We start from the raw sequence: 16,313 nt of genomic DNA on the forward strand, positions 1-16,313 counted from the left end.
AAGGATCTTCCACAAGACACTATGTGTCTGATATCCTGGCAAAGGCTGGAGAAAGATATAGGCCACACAGGTTTGGACTGGACTCAGGTTGTAGTAGCTGTGGACAGCACCACAGGTCCACAAGGATGGGCCTGCCTGTGAAAGACTTATGGACCATGCTTGGTCACAGATCTGCTCCTCTCCACTCTCACTTGCTTCCCCTTTCACTTTCACATAGTCATTTTGTATTTTCCTTTGTTACTCTTTTGTTCACGTCTTTCTTTTTCTCTTCTGCTTTTGTCTCCTTCAAGTCTGCCAGCCCCGARCTGCTCCATACACCAACTCCTCCGCCTTTGCCTTTCGCGCGCCGCGCGTTGTCTCCGGAGGTGCAGGCGGTCACCTCCGAGTGGATCGCGCTGACCGTGGGAGTGTCTCCCAGCACCACTCCTGCCATAGCTCCTCCATTGCCTCCTCCGTCCGAAGCCTCCCTCTCTCGCTCTGACTATCTCTCGCCTCCTGCTGCCGCCAGCCCTTCCCCCTCGGTCAGCCTCCACCCTTCTCACCTCTCGGGCTCCTCGACACCCAGGTCCATCAAATCCCCATTGCCCTTTTATTCCTCCAGGCCTCAGGCCGCCACGCGCAGTTTCTATCAGGCCGCCCCACAGAGCGAAGACAAGTTTGTTGGCTCCCCGTCTGCCAGCGTGGGCTACTCTGAGCCGCCTCGCTGGGCCGTTGGGAGCCCCAAAGGTGTCCTCACGGAGCCGAGCAGCGCTGCGGGCAGCCACGGGGGGCTCCAAAAGACCAGAGAGGGCAGCAGCAACCTCCAACAAGACCCTCGTGCTGCTCCCCGCATCTCTGTGGAGGGCTGCCTGAAACCGTCCCAGCTAGACATGCGTGCRAGCCCAGAAAGGAGACCCGGGGGCTCCTCTGAGGACAACCAGTTGTGTCAGGAGCTAATGGCTATTGTGCAGGGAGGTAAAGCAGAGAAAAGAGGCAATGAGGCCTTGAGGAAAGGGGATCTAAGAAAGTTTCAAAGCGAGGCAAAGAAGGTACTTTTCCTGCATGTGTGTGTGCTGCTCTCGATCGCTGATTTTGCTGGTGTGTTGAGGTTTGTGCTGCTCAGCTGGCCAGGCAATGCCAGTGGCTACCACATGCCCTTCTGAGACTCCAGAGCCCTTCTTCCAGAGATCAGCAGTAGCAATCTCTGGAAAACAGGCCAGAAAACCTTAGAAGAGGGCTCAGGAGTAGCATAGTGAGAATTATTTTAGAACAGATTATTTTAGAACAGGACTAGCTTAGCTGATCATATCAAATGTGTGGTAACTGTGCCAGAAAATGGCTGTAACCAGACATGTTTGCACAGGCCCTATACCTCTACATCTCATTTCCAGATGTGTAGAATACAACACACTCCTTGCTGTTAAAAGATTTTCCAGTGTGCAATGGGCCATCTTTGGTGCTGGGCTCTATTTTATTTCCCCTAAAGCCAAAGACTGAAAGTCCTTGTAAATGTCAGCCTGGCTTCTGGATTCTCAAATGCCATCCTTTGTTGTGGCCACACAGGAGAGAAGATCCTGGAGCTGGAGATCGGTGTTACTAGGTCAGGGAGGCTGGATTGCCCTCTGTGCTTTGAGTAGCTTTCATTGATTTTGCATTTCCAAAACGATATGAAAGGGTCCAGGCCCAAATGAGAGCTGGACCCAGTGTTATTTTCCTCTAAGAGTATTTGTTTATAGGTAACTACAGTTTACAATAAGAAGAAATTTAGGAGAACCATTAAGTAGCTTCTGCAATATATATTCCGCTCCTAATTTTGGTAAAAGAGATSTATCTTACTTTGCAGGTGCAATTCTCAGTTGGCTTGGGGTCCTTTATAGGCCACAGCCAGCCAAAATACATTGGAGCAGAGCTACATTATCTTTCAYGAGAGGGGGGATTTGGAGAGCATTAAATGACGGCATTATAAAAAACTTAAATGTTCTGTAATAGCCTCCATGACATATCCAGTCTAGCTAATATTAAGAAAAGAGGGACTGTGCTGCATAGGGTGATACATTTCACACTGGGAGATCTTAAGACAAATGGTTTGATTTCTATTTTATAATCAGCAGTCATAAGCAGGAGTGTATTGAAAGCTGTATAAAACTGTGCTGCTTCCAATCTGGATGCATTTCTAACGACAGTTTTTACAGATGTAACTTGCATGTTTAGAACACAGGGGGATGGTAAACTGAGACAGAAAGCTGCATCTACCCTTGCATGGAGTTAAGTTTGCTGTGTATGCACCAAATTTAACTGGATAGTAAATGCTCTTATCACCAGCAGTGATTGTGATAAGAGAGCATGTGCCAAGCTGACCAACTTTTCTTTTCTTCAAAAGACTGCAGACTCAAAAGCATTCTCTTCATCTGCTCCTCTCTCTTCCTCTGCCCTCTCTTCCTCTACTGTCACAACACAACCACCTCCCAGACTTACACGCAGAGTCAATAAGGTAATCATCTTTGCTGATTACTCTTAGAGTTGTTTCCATGCCATGCCACAGTTTTGTCATATGCCTGTTTCTCCATTTACTGATTCCATAAATGAGATACTACTCTTGCTTTTAATTCAGCATTGTCTTCAAAAAAAAAAAAAAATTAAAATTACTTCCAGACTGTGCAGAAGGGCAGGTGTGGGCAAAGCCCTAGGCTGGTTCAAATCTTCATAGCTCTGCAAGTCAGTGGATTTATGCCCATGTGCACCARCTGAGGCTTTGACTTTCTGTTCCTCCRAAGGATTAACCCAGGGCTTATTTAGCACTTCGAATTGCTAAAGGGTTCTGACCTTGAGTGCCTTCAGCTCRGTTTCAYAGGGACCTGCCAGGCGGGATCAGTGGCCTTGTTAGCCAGAGCGATATAATGTGATATGCTTTGGCACAAGCTTTGTTTAGCCACCTGAGATGGTTAAATACAGGTTTGAGTGACTGCAAGCTGAGTGTAGGACACACCTCCACAATGCAGGAGATCTGTCCCAGCCCTCTGAGGAACRATCCTGGTTTGTTGGAGGCTCTGAGCTCTGCTGCTGAGAGCTACACCAGCACTGAAGAGGGACCAGGGACACAGCAGTGCCTGTGCAGCATCCCGAGCTCGCCTCAGCACGGCACAGGATGCCTGAGGGTAAACAGGGCGAGTACCACTAGGGTAAACAGGGAGAGTAAGCCTGAAGGTAATTGGAGGTTTAAAAGGCAGCTTACGAGTGATAATATTATCAGAATCTCATAGATTATTGAAAGGAAGAGGTTACAGAGAAATGCCCAGAATTTGCTTTACATTTTTCCAAAACTTTTTTCAAGATTTTTGTGAGATATTGTTGAAAAAGGTGGGATTCTTATGGGTTATGTAGTCAGAAGAAAGACGTCGTCCTTGTTTAGGACATCTCCTGCAGTATTTGAGATCTGTTGCTGCCCCTACTTCATAGCAAGTTCATTTCTCTCAATACCATCCAGATGTCTGTCTAAACGTGGTTTTTCCTGAGAACAGGGACTCACTCTGGTGCCTTCACCTCCCTGTTCATTCCCTCTTGTTCTCCTCAAACTACTTTTCAGTGTTTTTTTCCCCTCAATTCAACTCTCTCATTCTGTCAGTTTATGGAGTTYGCTCGGTTTATCTCAGAAAGGAAAGCAAAGCGTGTAGGCCCATTCCAAAGTACTGCTGTTTAATTTTTCCTGTTTTAATTATGTTTGAATTGTTTTATCTATTCGTAACATTTGTCTTAAGCTGTATTTTGATACGTAGAAGGCACATAATTCAAACTGTAAGTGACCTTGCCATGTATTCCCCTGAATATCTACTGAGCGGGAGCAGGTTGAGGGTAAAGAGTGATTTGGAGATCTTCCAAACCCGCCTGGATGCCACCCTGTGCCATGTGCTCTGGGTGTCCCTGCTGGAGCAGGGGGTTGGACTAGGTGATCTCTAGAGGTCCCTTCCAACCTCAACCACTCTGTGATCGTGTGACTGGGGACGAGCAGAGCTTGCAGGTGCTCTTGCCTCCTGGTCCTTCCAGGCAGCATCCACAAGATGGCAATATTTGAAGGGAAAAGTTCACAGCTGTGAACTGCAGTGAGTTTGTGGCAGGTTTGGGGGAAGCAGTCTTGCCTTGAGCAGTGAATCRAGCAGGTTGCTCATGTGGGAAGCAGGTGCCAATGGTACTCGTTTTCCTAAAACATGACTGTTGAACTCCAATGTAATCAATCGATTGACTTACCTCAAGGGTCCCCTGGGAATTTCCTGTTTTGATGCCTGCTTCGAGCTCCTGTTGCCCCGTGTGCCCGCGAGCAGTGGTGCTAGGGAGGGCTCTAGACATGCGGGAGCTGAGGCCCCGAAGAGCTGAAGGACAACGAGGGCTGCCGGAGGGTCCCGGGCTTGGCAGCCCTTAGCTGAGCTTCCCTGCCCTGCAACCTTCTCAGGCTCCTTCGTGAGGGCTCTTGGGCCAGCTAGCCCCTCACTTCTGCAGCRCGAGGGCTGGGTGCGCGCCGAGGCTTTCCCTTCCTCCCATGCCCAACTGAGGAGCTGCTCGTGGCTCTCCCTTCAYGCACAGGAACGTCTCTGCCTTTCTCTGGAGAGTAATTCGTCTGCCTCTGTCTGTCCTGTGTGTTGGAGTGTTCTGCCCCGCTTTCCCTGCGCTCCGAGCAGAAAGGGTGGGACAGGGATGAAGACAGGAGCTGTAATGGATGAACACACTGGCAGGTGGCACCTGCCTTCACTAGGAAGCGGGGTGTATAGAGGAGCCTCAGGGTCTTTCCTCCTAACAGTAAAAACTTATCTCAGGACTTTCCTAGGATGYCCTGTTCTGTGGTATTTTTACAAATTTGTAATGTTTTTTAGATCCATCATCAAGGTGCTTATGAGGTGGAAACAGTGGCCAGTTCCATGTCAGGACTCACTGTCACATAAGGGTGTAGTCCTAGACAGGGAGGCATGGACACTGCTCTGGCAGGGCACTGAGCACCTGCTTACATCCTGGTGTGAGCAGAGGGAACATGGCCAAGTTGCTGATGCTCTGGGCAGGCTCTGCCTGCTGCACTCACAGCTCTGAGCTCTCACACAGCTCTTTATCCTCCACTTCTCTGCTCTCTTGAGAAAGAGACGAGACATCCACACCTTGAGAGCCCAGAAACGATGCAGGGTATGGTTGAAGTGCAGAAATAAGGGGAGGGAAAGTGTGAAACTGAGGCTTTTGGAATTTGGGTTGAGCAGTCTATTGGATGATCACAGAAAGGCAGTGCTCTGTATTTTATGCAGTGCAGTCCGCACTGCAGACAGTAGGAATAACCCTACATGGCTTCACATGCTCTGTTTTCTCGTGCATGCACACACCATGTAGGAGTCTGAACATGCCAAAAGCGTGCCCAGCCAAGGCTCTGGGTATTTCCGTGCAGCTTTTGCAGTGACACTTCCCCCTGCAAAGCTGCAGCTCACTGAGTCTYCCTGCAGCTCCCTGAACTGGACACGTGATGCCCTGCAAAAAGAAGTGCGAGTGGGGAGAAAAACAGCTTYGGGTCCGGAAGGTGTCACAGCTAGTGGTGTTTGAAGCTGGACTTTTCAGGCAGGATGTTCTCTGACCTGAAGCTCGTCCTTGTGCRGAGCATTAACACAGCAGCTCAGATCCTCACTTGCTACAAGGAGCGGGATTTTGATAGGGCTGCACTGAGAAGATTGACTTCTGAAGAGCTGAGCTGGTTGCCTTTAGGAAGCAAGCAAATTCCCGGTCTTTYCTGTGTCAAAGTCAGAAAGGGAGAACAGCAGCAGTTTCCTCTCAGCTTGGTTTTGGCCTTTGGAGTCTGGAGCCCCCATATGTGCTTCTGCCCTTGTTTCCCAGGAACGCAGTGTTGCACTGCGCGTCATTTCTCGTTGTAGCTGTGCCCCTGCTCTTCCATCTCGTCYTCTGGCTCCCCGCTCTCATGTTCAGTTTTGCTTCTCTTTGCAGCGTTCTGTGTGACATGATGCAGTCGCATCACTGTAGCCTCCATGTCCCTGCACGTCAATGAAAGACCCTGCTGGCCAAGAGGAGCAGTGTTGGGGTGAGGGGTGGGGGAAGAGTTGTTCGTTTTCTTTTGTTGTCTGCACACCATTTACAGATTTTTAATTCTGAGCAATATAACATCTGCTAAAATGTCTTCCTTATCATTTGCTTGGTGATCACGCAGCCTTCCCACCATTCATTGAGAGCTGGACCAGATCTCACAGAGTCTGAAAAGAGCTATGTGGTAAGGCCACCATTTAAATCAGATGTGTAGTCCTAGCCTCTCTTCACCCAGACAGTAGAGTATAAATTACCAGCAGTATTTTTAGCTGCACAATAGGTATTTATCTTTTTACATATTGTTGTTATGTTTGCAATAGAAAAAGGGGATTTAGCACTTAAAAGCTGCCATTGTCAATGAAGAGTTGGGCTAAATGTGTTGCCAGTCCTTGGGTATAAGTTAAATAAGACAAAATGCATGAGTGAAGCAGCCACCTTACATATTACACCTGATTCCATAGCATTTGTATTGGTGCCACTGCCTAACTAATTGCAACCTCTTATGCTGCTGCTTTTTAAAAYATATGTGTATGCATTTGTTACATATCTTCAAACTAAATGCGAAATTCTTTTGTATCTTGCCTGTCTTTCCATGCTTACACCTGGATCCCTTCTGCACTCCACTACCTGGATATTTACTTGGATCTACAACTCTCTTTATTTTTGCTGGACTTATGTGCTGCATCTGGAATGTCCCATCTCTTCCTGTCTATATTCTCCCCTCCCTCTCCCCTTGTTGACTGTTCTTTGGGTGTTCTTGGATGTCAATGCTGCCTACCACGCAGGAAGCTGTTTGCAATGAGATCATAAACATTGCAGAAAAGTCTGTTCATTACTGCAGTACTATTTCTCAGCCTCTTGACTCTCGCCACAAGGTGACCTCTAATGACCATAAACCATCTCTCATCATTTCTCAGCAACCTCAAGCACAGCAGCAAGGAGCCAGCCCTGACAGAAGTCATACCCCGCGAGACATGTAAGTCCTTTTGGCTCCCATGTCTTCTATGCGCTTCAGCATCTCAGGAGTTAAGTCAGTTAAGGGTAAAGGTGGCAGTCGTTTTTTAAAGAGCCAGAATGTGAGAAGTTTTAAAGTTTCATCATCTTAGTGAGAAGCCTAAAACTGGTACCTTTGTGTTTGTGTACTGTGTGGAACAAAGATCTCATGATGCACAAGTAGCTCTCCCTTGGGCACTTGTTTCATGTTGGTTATGGGAGACTATCTCAATGTCCTTGAATTTGAAGCTGGAGTCAAATCATCATCCACTCTCTGGCTTACCTGGGGCRCTGACATTGGGCACACTTGTTCTTAGCTTTTCACAGTGCCAACTGCTGCGTTGTCAGGCAAGTGCACTGAAAAACCAGTAGCTGAATGATCTGAGAAACTAAGGTTGAGATTTTCAAAGCTGTCCCCTAGTCTGGAGCTGCCATTTAAGCTCAGTTGGGTCCTTGACTGATGGTTTTGGGAATATCAAACTGTGGTATCCACTGGGGACTGAAGTTCGTTGTTGTTTGGCTCCCAACAGGAGATTTTGCTTCCCACCACCTGTTCTCATGCAGAATGGAAAATCCCACACCATCCCTATTTCCACTGTCTGTAGCCAGAGAACCCAAACCTCCCCAGTATATCCAGGGATTGCTTCCACTCCATAATATTCCCTTCTGGTAGTCRCAGGTGTAGGAGGTAGTTCACAACAGGATTCAGTTTTTGGTTTCTGTTTACGCTGTTCCTCCTTGGCCTGGAGTCGTGGAGCAACGTCAGTGCAGCAGAGTAGACAGCAGCTTTCCTGAAGTCCTTCACCCTGTCAGCCATTTGCTAAATTGTGGCTCTGCCTGTGTTGGGGTGGGGAGGAAAGGAAAGTCTTGTTTTGCCCAGGCATGAGTGTATCCAGGGTCTGATATTGAATTCAATGTGGTATCTGACCCTCTCCTGGYGCTGCCTTTAGCAAAGCTCTGGTGGCCATGGTCTGTGGAGACTGTGGCAAAATGGAAGCAGAAGCTCTCACGCAGCGTAGGCATCATGCTCAGTGCTCAGTGCATCATGCTCAGTGCTCTTACAGCTCTGTGACCATAGCCAGATTAATGCAMTTGGCTTTGACCTCTCAAATGGAAATCGCATGAGGTCTAGATTGCACCAAACGAAACATTGTGGGAATTAGAAAAGGGAATGGGGATGTCTTCTACTGACATGTCAGAAAAATCCACTGACTAATGTGCAATATCCCTCTGTTTTCAGAGTTAGCTACCAAGCCCTGTACAGCTACACTCCTCAGAACGACGATGAGCTGGAGCTGCGGGACGGTGACATTGTGGATGTCATGGAGAAGTGTGATGATGGCTGGTTTGTGGGTGAGTGTCCCCTGCCTGCTGGCTGCGCTCTTGGAGATGCAGGCAAGCGGTTTCGCGGAGCAGCTGGAAGCTGCCCTCATCTGCAGGGGTAAAACAGAGGGGAAGAAAATCACCTCTTTTCTCTCATTTTCCCACCAAGATGAGGTGCATTAAAATGAGGTGCAGAGTGGTGGCAGTGCAAGTAAGGAGAAATGGGAGCTGCAGCCCCTGGAAGTCCAGCCTCACCTATAGCTATAGGTTTAGAAATGTAGCCTTCTGGACAGTACTTGCCATTCCAGCAGTGGAAATCGAGGCTTTACACCCTGTYAGCCCATTTAAACTGAGAGGAATTTGGCACTTAGCGTGTAGGCCCAGGAGTTTTACCAGCACCTTGTTAATTGTTATTGATACATGGAAAACAAAGGGCAAAGATGATTAGTAGCAGAACTTGTTCTGCTCCCCAGAGGCTCTTTGACCAGGACTCCTGTTTWATTTTAGGAAGTAATGCCTAAAAGCAAACTGCCTCACCTTCCTTCTAAACCTCTAAGCTTTCCCTCTATGACTCCATCTGACTCTGGCTTCCTTGTGTTTCCTTTCCCCCACAGGTACATCCAGGAGAACAAGACAGTTCGGCACCTTCCCAGGCAACTACGTGAAGCTTCTGTATCTGTAACAAAGCAGTGATCCCACAGTGACGAGGATGGAGTCGTTTCCAGATGGTGTTTTTAAATAGCAAAGAAAGAGACAATTTATGAATGTACTAGACAAGAGACGAGAGTGTTAGGAGGATGTGGTTATGTGGTACAGTACTGAGTTGAATGTGTAGCCCTACTTCCACTGATTCAGGGTGTGATTTGTTTGATTAAGAAGAGGCAAAGTTTCTAGTTTACAGTGCTGCCTTTGTGTATTCCTCTCCCCTCCCCGGCAAGAGTCCTGGTGATAATCTTAATTTGTATGGAGTGTTTACCTCTGAGAAGGCTTCGGGGAAGCACCTGGTGCAGGTTTTGTTTGTGTGTTGRGTTGCAATAGTGCGTGGGGGCAGCGTGGGCGCGCGGCGGCCGCCGTTCACTGAAGAGCTTCGGGAGGCCGCGCTTGCTGCCCGCCGAAGAAKCACTTCATTCTGCCTTCCGCTGACACAGAAAACCCTCCCTTCGTGTCGTGCACCCTAAGACCCAGCACAGGCAGAGGACAGCTCGTGTGCTTAAACTGCAGAGTCTGTGTGAGAAAGGAGTTGGAGATCCATAGCTTAATCCATAGAGATCAGCCAGAACATAATGCAACTATGAAAATTGCCTAGACCCTTCGTTCTCCTCATTTCTGCAGGGTTTTCTTATCTTCTTTTGTGCAGGGTGTGTGTGTGTGTGAGTGTATTGTGTGCATCAAAACAGTCATGTGTTTTAAGGAGAGATCAGCCCAGCTTTGACGTTTATCTGCACAAAGAATAGAGCCAATAAACAGAACATCCATGAGAGCAAATCCTGTTTATAAGTCCTACGGCCGCTCACTTTCCCTGCTCCTCCTGCCCTGTTGCTGGCCCTACATGATTGCACRCGTTTGGAAGCATTCTGGGATTCTGGGATCCTGCGTATGGGATGAAGATGTCGCCTCCTTCCCGGCGTTGCGTCCTAGAGGCTCTGATAGACCCAAGCCACATGTCACTGAGGGTGCCTTTTATTTCTTTGGGTTACAGTGTTGATGGTAAGTCTCAAATAAATATATGCATTTTGGCTGCCTCTTAGTCAAACAAGAAAGCCTAATCAATTTGGAAAGCTGTGTTTCCACAGGTATTACCAGCTACATATATTTGTATTTCCTTGAGGAAAAAAAAGAAAGGCTTGCCTGTATGCTTGCCTGTAAATCCAGGACAAATACTCTTTTGATAGATGTTTTATTATTAAGAAAAAAAGCATAAACAAAACCAGTTGCATCAGACTCTGCTTCCTATAGTTACCATAAAAATAGCAAAGGGTTAGATTGCTATTTTGTCATAAGTCGTATTTAATAATATAAAATGCCTATTTTTATGCTGATGCTTTTATACAGATTTAGTAAGTGTAACTGCAACTAACTGTTAGCACGACCTGCAATACGTTTTGATAAATTTAGCCATTCCCCTGGGTTTAAAATCAAACAGGCTTGTCTTCTGCCTAGGTAAGCAGAAGAGAAGACTCGGTGTCTCAGAAGTTTGACTGTAAATATGTATATTTAACTTTGTACAGACAATGTACTTACCTTGTATAGAAAAATAATTTAAACACATTAAATGAAGGGAGAAGGAAAAAAAAAGGCAGTTATGAAAGGTTGGGATTTTTCCCCTTTTATTTAAATGATGGRATTCCTTGTATGTTCACATGAAGTGTTTTAGCACAAAATATCCACTATGAAAGGTTACAAATATGACACAAAGCACCATTGTTTCTTTCTGCAGGAGATGACTTGAATCCTGCTTCTTACTTATGGGTTTGTTTTTCTGCTTGGGGTTTGCCCTCCAGCTACCTGCCTCAATATTTAGGCCTCTTGCTAAGATTGGGTAACACCAAATTTAATATATCCAGCAAAGTAACATGATGATACTGACTGTATATAACCTACTCATTTAAAGGTTTATTTTTTTGTTCTTGCTCTTGCCATTTTTAGTTACACATACATACACACAGACTCTGTTACACACACCCACACACACACACACACACAAATACACAAATTGCAATTTATTTTTGTGTTTTTTGTTTCTTATTGCAGTGGATTAAAATTTGGCTATTAATAAATGGAAGTATTGAATTCCCCTCGTGTTCCTTGTTCAGATTATTAAAGTCTGTYGCCGCTGTTCCCGTAGCGGTGCCCTTTGGAGCCCCAGGAGGGCCGTGACTGCATCCTGAAGGAACCGACGTGCCCAAGTGGAGGGAGAGACCGCGTTGCACCCAGATCCTGCGCAGCGCGGGGCCAAGGTGCTGCTGACAGCGGGGTGCAGGTGCGGGGAGTGGAGAAGTCCTCCCGAGTGCTCCGTGCCGGCCCGGGTGGCTCCTCACGCGGTGCCTGGAGGGTTTCTGCTCACCCAAAGGCTGGTTCACAAGGGGTTCCCCTCACGCGGGACACCCACCTCGCTGCAAGCCCAGGTGGGGCAGCAGATGCAGACTCTGTGCCGTGGGGCTGGGCGGGCGAGGGGGCAGCAGCACCCAGGGGCAGCGGCCGCAGCCCTTTCCAAAGCGGAGCTGTTATTGTACGTGCCACGGGGCAGCCCCAGGCTCTGCTGCTGCATTCGTGGTGCCCTGCGGCACCCAGGGCGGCTGGAGGGGCAGCCCCAGCCCCGCGGCAGCCTCGSGGTGACACCGCTGTCCCCGCACCGGGAGCACGGGGCTGGAGATGGGCAAAGGTCGGCCTAAAGCAGGACTAGTCAGAGCTGACTTGGGGCAACGGGACCACCCTCCTGGAGCCCGTAACTCCCACCAGTGCTGCTGTCCACGGCAAGCACTGCCGCCTCAGTTACACGGCCGTCATTAGGCTTCAGGTTGAACGGCGGCAGCGTTAAGAGCGGGGGGCGGGCCGGGGGCGGGGGGACCGGGCCGGGCCGGGCCGGGTCGCGCTGCGCCGGCCGGGCCGCTGCGGGAGCCGCGAGGAGCAGCGGCGCATGGGGACCCTCCGCATCGCCCTGCAGGGCCCCGGGCCCTGGGGCTTCCGCCTCGTGGGCGGCCGCGACTTCGAGCAGCCCCTCACGATCTCCCGGGTAGGGCGGCGGCGGGCAGGTGGCTCGGCGCGCCGGGCAGCGCCCCAGCCCCTGTCCTGCCTCCCCACTCCTGCTTTCACCACCTTTTTCTGTTCTCTCGTTTTCTTATGTCTTTCCCCTTTCTCGCTCTTCCTCACTTTTTGTCTTTTTCCGTTTTTCCTTTCTATTTTTCTTTTTATCCATTTCTTTTTTTCACTTTTTTTTTCCTTTTTTCTTTTTTTTTTCTTTTTTTCCCTTTTCTTTTTTTCCCTTTCTCCCATTTCCCTTTTCCTTTTTTTCCCCTTTTATATTTTTCCTTTTTTCTTCCTTCCCCTCATCCCCTTTTCCTTTTTTTATACCTTATATGCCTTATATGCCTTTTTTTTATACCTTTCCTCCTCAGACTTGTTGGTTGCCTCCACAGATTGTGTTTTCTATGGGTGCTTTTGCTTCTCAGGTACCGTCCCTTTTCAGCTGTCGGTAACAAAGCTCTGGGGTCAGGCTCGGGGACCGTCCCTGCTCCGGCCGGTTGGTAACTGGGGTTGTGCTGCCTCAGCGGCGTTTCGGCAGTGGTGGTTCAGTGAGCTGCAGTTGCACTGAGGTGGTGCTGAGTGCTGGGGTGGTGTTGCGGTGTTTTTACTTGCCATGTATAGTTGAAAGAAAATCCTTTGTTTACAGAAACCATCTTAACCTCCCTTAAGTGCATCTCTCTGTTTCTGTTATATGTCCATCTCGCCCCCAACTTAAGGAAATTAAGTTAGGAAGTGACAAAGTTTGACATCTAAAGCCTCTTAATGGTGTAACTTAATTTGCACARCCTCGCTTAAGTGCTTTGTCTGCCGGCTTCGGAGCAGGGCTCTGCCGGCCCTGCTGCCCGCTCTGCCCCGCGTTCCTGCATGGGAATTCACGGCACCGAGTGCCGGCACCGCGGCCCTGCTGCTGCATCCAGCAGGTCATGGTGAAGAGYCGGTCCCTACGCCCCCAGTTCGTCCTAGGACTATAAAAAGCTGGGGCACGAGTGCCCAGTCAGTGCGTGGGGAATCTCTGTGGTCTGGGGTGGCCGGTACACCCGACCTCCAGCTTTCAGGAGCTGCTGTTTGAGGAACACGGTGCTGAAACTTGTGTGGAAACTTGTGGTTTGTGGATGCCGCCTGCTCCCACTCCGCTTCTGCTGCCCCAGGACCCACTGAGGCCGGGAGGCTGCCCCACTCCTGGGGGAGACAGGCCGACGAGTGCGCTCAGACTGGCCAAGGAAGGCACGAGGTTAATGTTCTCCTTAGCCTCTTTCAGTGACAGCAACCATCCTCATGCTTAGGAAGCATTTTGGGGCAGGACAGGGGCTGTGGCCTGGGGGAAGCGATATTTACCTCCTTGTWACCATAATTGCTGCCATTTCCTTCCAGTAAAAGGCTGGTGGGCAGAAGTGCATCTGCTCAGCTGCCTCTGTGGGCACCTCATTGTCTGTGTTGGTGTTTGGGGACGTGTTGGGGGGATGCAGCTCTGCAAAGAGGCGAAATTCCCCACTTAGGGGAGAAATTGATTGTGACACTGGAGACCAACGGCGGTAAAATCGCCGCTCGTATCTGGGTGACGTAAATGCCGACAATGGGCAGCTCGTGTTACAGCTCTCTCCTGTGGCCTCTGACATTTTTAATCCCCCCTCCTAGGCTTCAAGCCATTGATCTCTGCTGTGGTTTGCTCCTCACCTTCCTCCTCATCTCCCCCTGGGTCAGCAGCGAGCTCCTGCTGATCTCCCCCGTTTACCATGTAAAAAAGAGCCAGTCTGCTTCTTTTTTCCCAATTTTATAGAGTGTGGTTCTTATATGGTGCTTTTATGGGGCTGTAGCTTTGCTGTCRCTTACTGTGCTTGTGACCTGCACAGTTGTGGCCCAGCCGAGGCAGCAGGTAGGGGAGGGAGCCAGGCCTGGCCATGGGGCTGGGYGCTGACGGGGTGTCCAGCACACGGGGACCGGTACTAGCAGCCACCAAAAGCCCCTCACGGGCTGTCATGTCCTAACCAGAGGCGGATGAATGATTACGGCGTCTCCACAGTTCTTCTTATCTCTTATTTCCTCCCTGCTCCCTTTTCGCTCCTGCTGGATGTTGAAACTGCTGCAGGCTGAGCTATGTCATGAGCGTCTTGTCCGTGCAAACGCTGCTGGCTGCTGGAGCTCGCTGGATCGGTCTGCCGAGCGCGGGGATTTCACAAGTGCTTCGTGGGAGACGTCCTTGTGGAATTTCCCGTTCTTTTTCAAAGGGATGCTTTGCAGATGTTTCTGCCTTCGTGTTTCTTTTTGTAACTGTAGGGTAGTGGTGAACTCTTTATCAAAGYCTTTGTTCGGAGGGAACGTTGTGTTGCTCTGTGAGATGAAGCCTAGATCAAAACCTGCTTCATTTCCTTATGGGAATAAAGAAAGACCATGGATTCTATCACTCCTCAGATGATAGAGTGCAATGAACTCATGGGCTCCAGCTTTTCCCAGTGCTTTCCAAGTGGTGGGCTGACATGCCAGAGGGTAATAGTAGCTCTGTGGCTTGCCTGTGGTCAGGGCAGTTTCCAGCTAAATTCCTGCGAGATTAGTGGATCTGGTGGAGGAGCAAGCAACCTAGTRCATGAGGAGACTTGCTGGCAAAGCAGAGCTGTCTGCAAAGCTGTGCCGCTAACAGACCCCATCCCTTTCCATCCCTCAGGTAGCAGCTGTTTCCTGGGTGCTTCCATGTTACTCCAGCCCAGATTTGGGGCTCTGGCTGAACCTATGTGCAGAACCGAGCAAAGAACCCTGTTCTCCGTCTGCTTGGGGTGTTTTRAACTCCGAGTGTGTTCATCTAGAGCAAGAACGAGGAGAACGTAGGTGGGGAGAATCTGATTTTACATTTCTCCAACAAAACCCCAGGCTCGTTTGGAAGGGACATGTGTCAAAACCTGTGAAATGAGTCAGAAACAGTATCTACATTTTTGGTATGAAACTGGGCATTTCCCCACTGAGAAAGTAGCCTAAAGTAGCCTACTACACAGCAAGGGGGACGGAGCTGCTTAGTGGGCTGAGGAAGGAAGCAGATGTTCTGTTGTGGCCAGGGCTGTTTGCTGGACAGAACTGTCCTTCTGGGCCATGTCAGGCTGGAAGGAGCCTGCATCAGAAAAACTACAGCAAATGCATTTTTCTGCAGAATAAACACGGAAATTAAGGATGCCTTAACTGCATAAACAGTTGATGTTGTTCTGGACAGTGACACAGTATCTTACATAGTTGCTGATTACTGGACATGTTTTATTTAGAGGATGAAATAAACTATGGGGAAAGGCTCGGCTATGAGCAGCTTGCTTTCTGTAAAGGTTTTCAGGTCTTGTAAGAAATCTTCTTTTTTTTTTTTTTTTAATGTTGTTCATGAGCTTTGAGGCTAACTCTTCAACCACTGACTGTGCACCCACCTAGGCAAACATGTCACCRGTGCCTTTTCCACGGTGGGTTATATGAGGACTGAGCTGCAACCCACAGCATCCAGAGCATGCGATTCCCATGGAATAAACTGAGATGGAGCCAGTCTTCTCCGTGCTCTGCCCAGTAAACCTTCCCTGTTTCAGTAAACCCTGAGGGGCCGCTGGAGGTGGCGGTGGTCCCTCAGGGTGGGCAAGGTGCCCGCGGGTCTTTTCCCACAGCCCCTGCTCCCTGCTGACCCGGCTTTGGCCGGGAGAAGCCGTAGCTGCTTGGCGTGTGCTCCAGCACCAAGAGCATCACTCACCRTGGGCCAGGGCAGGATTAAGTGGCGTGTCGGAGATGTCTTGTTGTTGGAGGAAGGGGCAGCTCGGTGTCTCTCTCGGCCTTGGAGACAGCAGGGACTAGACCAGCGGTGACGCTCAATTTGGCCTACCCCATGTCTCTCGATTGCAGGATTTATATATATGTGCATGCAAGAATGTGTAGACAAAACTTGGCTTTGGTGCGTAAGAAAGTCATGCAGGCGTTTCTACTATCCATGTCATCCCTGAATCTATACAAAGATGCCCTTGGCGTCTTTACAAAGCACATCCCAGCCTATAATTAGTACTTAGTCAACATGTTATCTATTTCATTGGGATTTCCTGAGTAAGGAGTACATAGTCAAGCCCGTAGATTACGGGGATTATTTGCTTCTTCCATATGCTGGCAAGTGTGTCTGAGCTGGCGCTTAGTCCTGAGCTGGCATCCAGGCTCAGTCTGAAGCGGCAGGTTACAGGCACTAGGTTATTTCTGTGGCAGCCCAGGCC

At 49.1% G+C, this 16,313-nt stretch overlaps 2 protein-coding genes and 1 long non-coding RNA gene across 17 annotated transcripts in view; all 3 read left to right on the forward strand.

Annotated features, from left to right (window-relative positions):
• SORBS1 (sorbin and SH3 domain containing 1) overlaps positions 1-10,901 on the forward strand; it is a 102,109-nt gene extending 91,208 nt beyond the window's left edge. For 13 of the 15 annotated variants that reach the window (XM_026044285.1, XM_026044350.1, XM_026044375.1 and 10 more), the window contains 3 exons: positions 6,825-7,015; positions 8,273-8,385; positions 8,970-10,901. In XM_026044285.1, coding sequence (XP_025900070.1) covers positions 6,825-7,015; positions 8,273-8,385; positions 8,970-9,037 — 372 coding nt within the window. In that variant the 3' untranslated portion in view covers positions 9,038-10,901. Of the gene's footprint in view, positions 1-6,163; positions 6,224-6,824; positions 7,016-8,272; positions 8,386-8,969 lie in introns of all 15 variants that reach the window. The other 2 variants (XM_026044316.1, XM_026044367.1) reach the window with 1 other exon arrangement.
• LOC112951666 lies at positions 469-2,487 on the forward strand. The gene is made up of 2 exons (XR_003250259.1): positions 469-521; positions 2,360-2,487. It is a non-coding gene; the product is annotated as an uncharacterized LOC112951666 (long non-coding RNA).
• Positions 10,902-11,976: 1,075 nt separating the features above from the next.
• The window catches only part of PDLIM1 (PDZ and LIM domain 1), a 32,203-nt gene continuing 27,866 nt past the window's right edge, over positions 11,977-16,313 (forward strand). Inside the window, exon 1 of the mRNA XM_026044587.1 lies at positions 11,977-12,088. Coding sequence (XP_025900372.1) covers positions 11,993-12,088 — 96 coding nt within the window. The 5' untranslated portion in view covers positions 11,977-11,992. The remainder of the gene's footprint in view (positions 12,089-16,313) is intronic.

This window comes from Nothoprocta perdicaria, unplaced genomic scaffold, assembly GCF_003342845.1.
Source record: "Nothoprocta perdicaria isolate Ctin4 unplaced genomic scaffold, notPer1 scaffold_105, whole genome shotgun sequence".
Classification (NCBI taxonomy): Eukaryota; Metazoa; Chordata; class Aves; order Tinamiformes; family Tinamidae; genus Nothoprocta; species Nothoprocta perdicaria.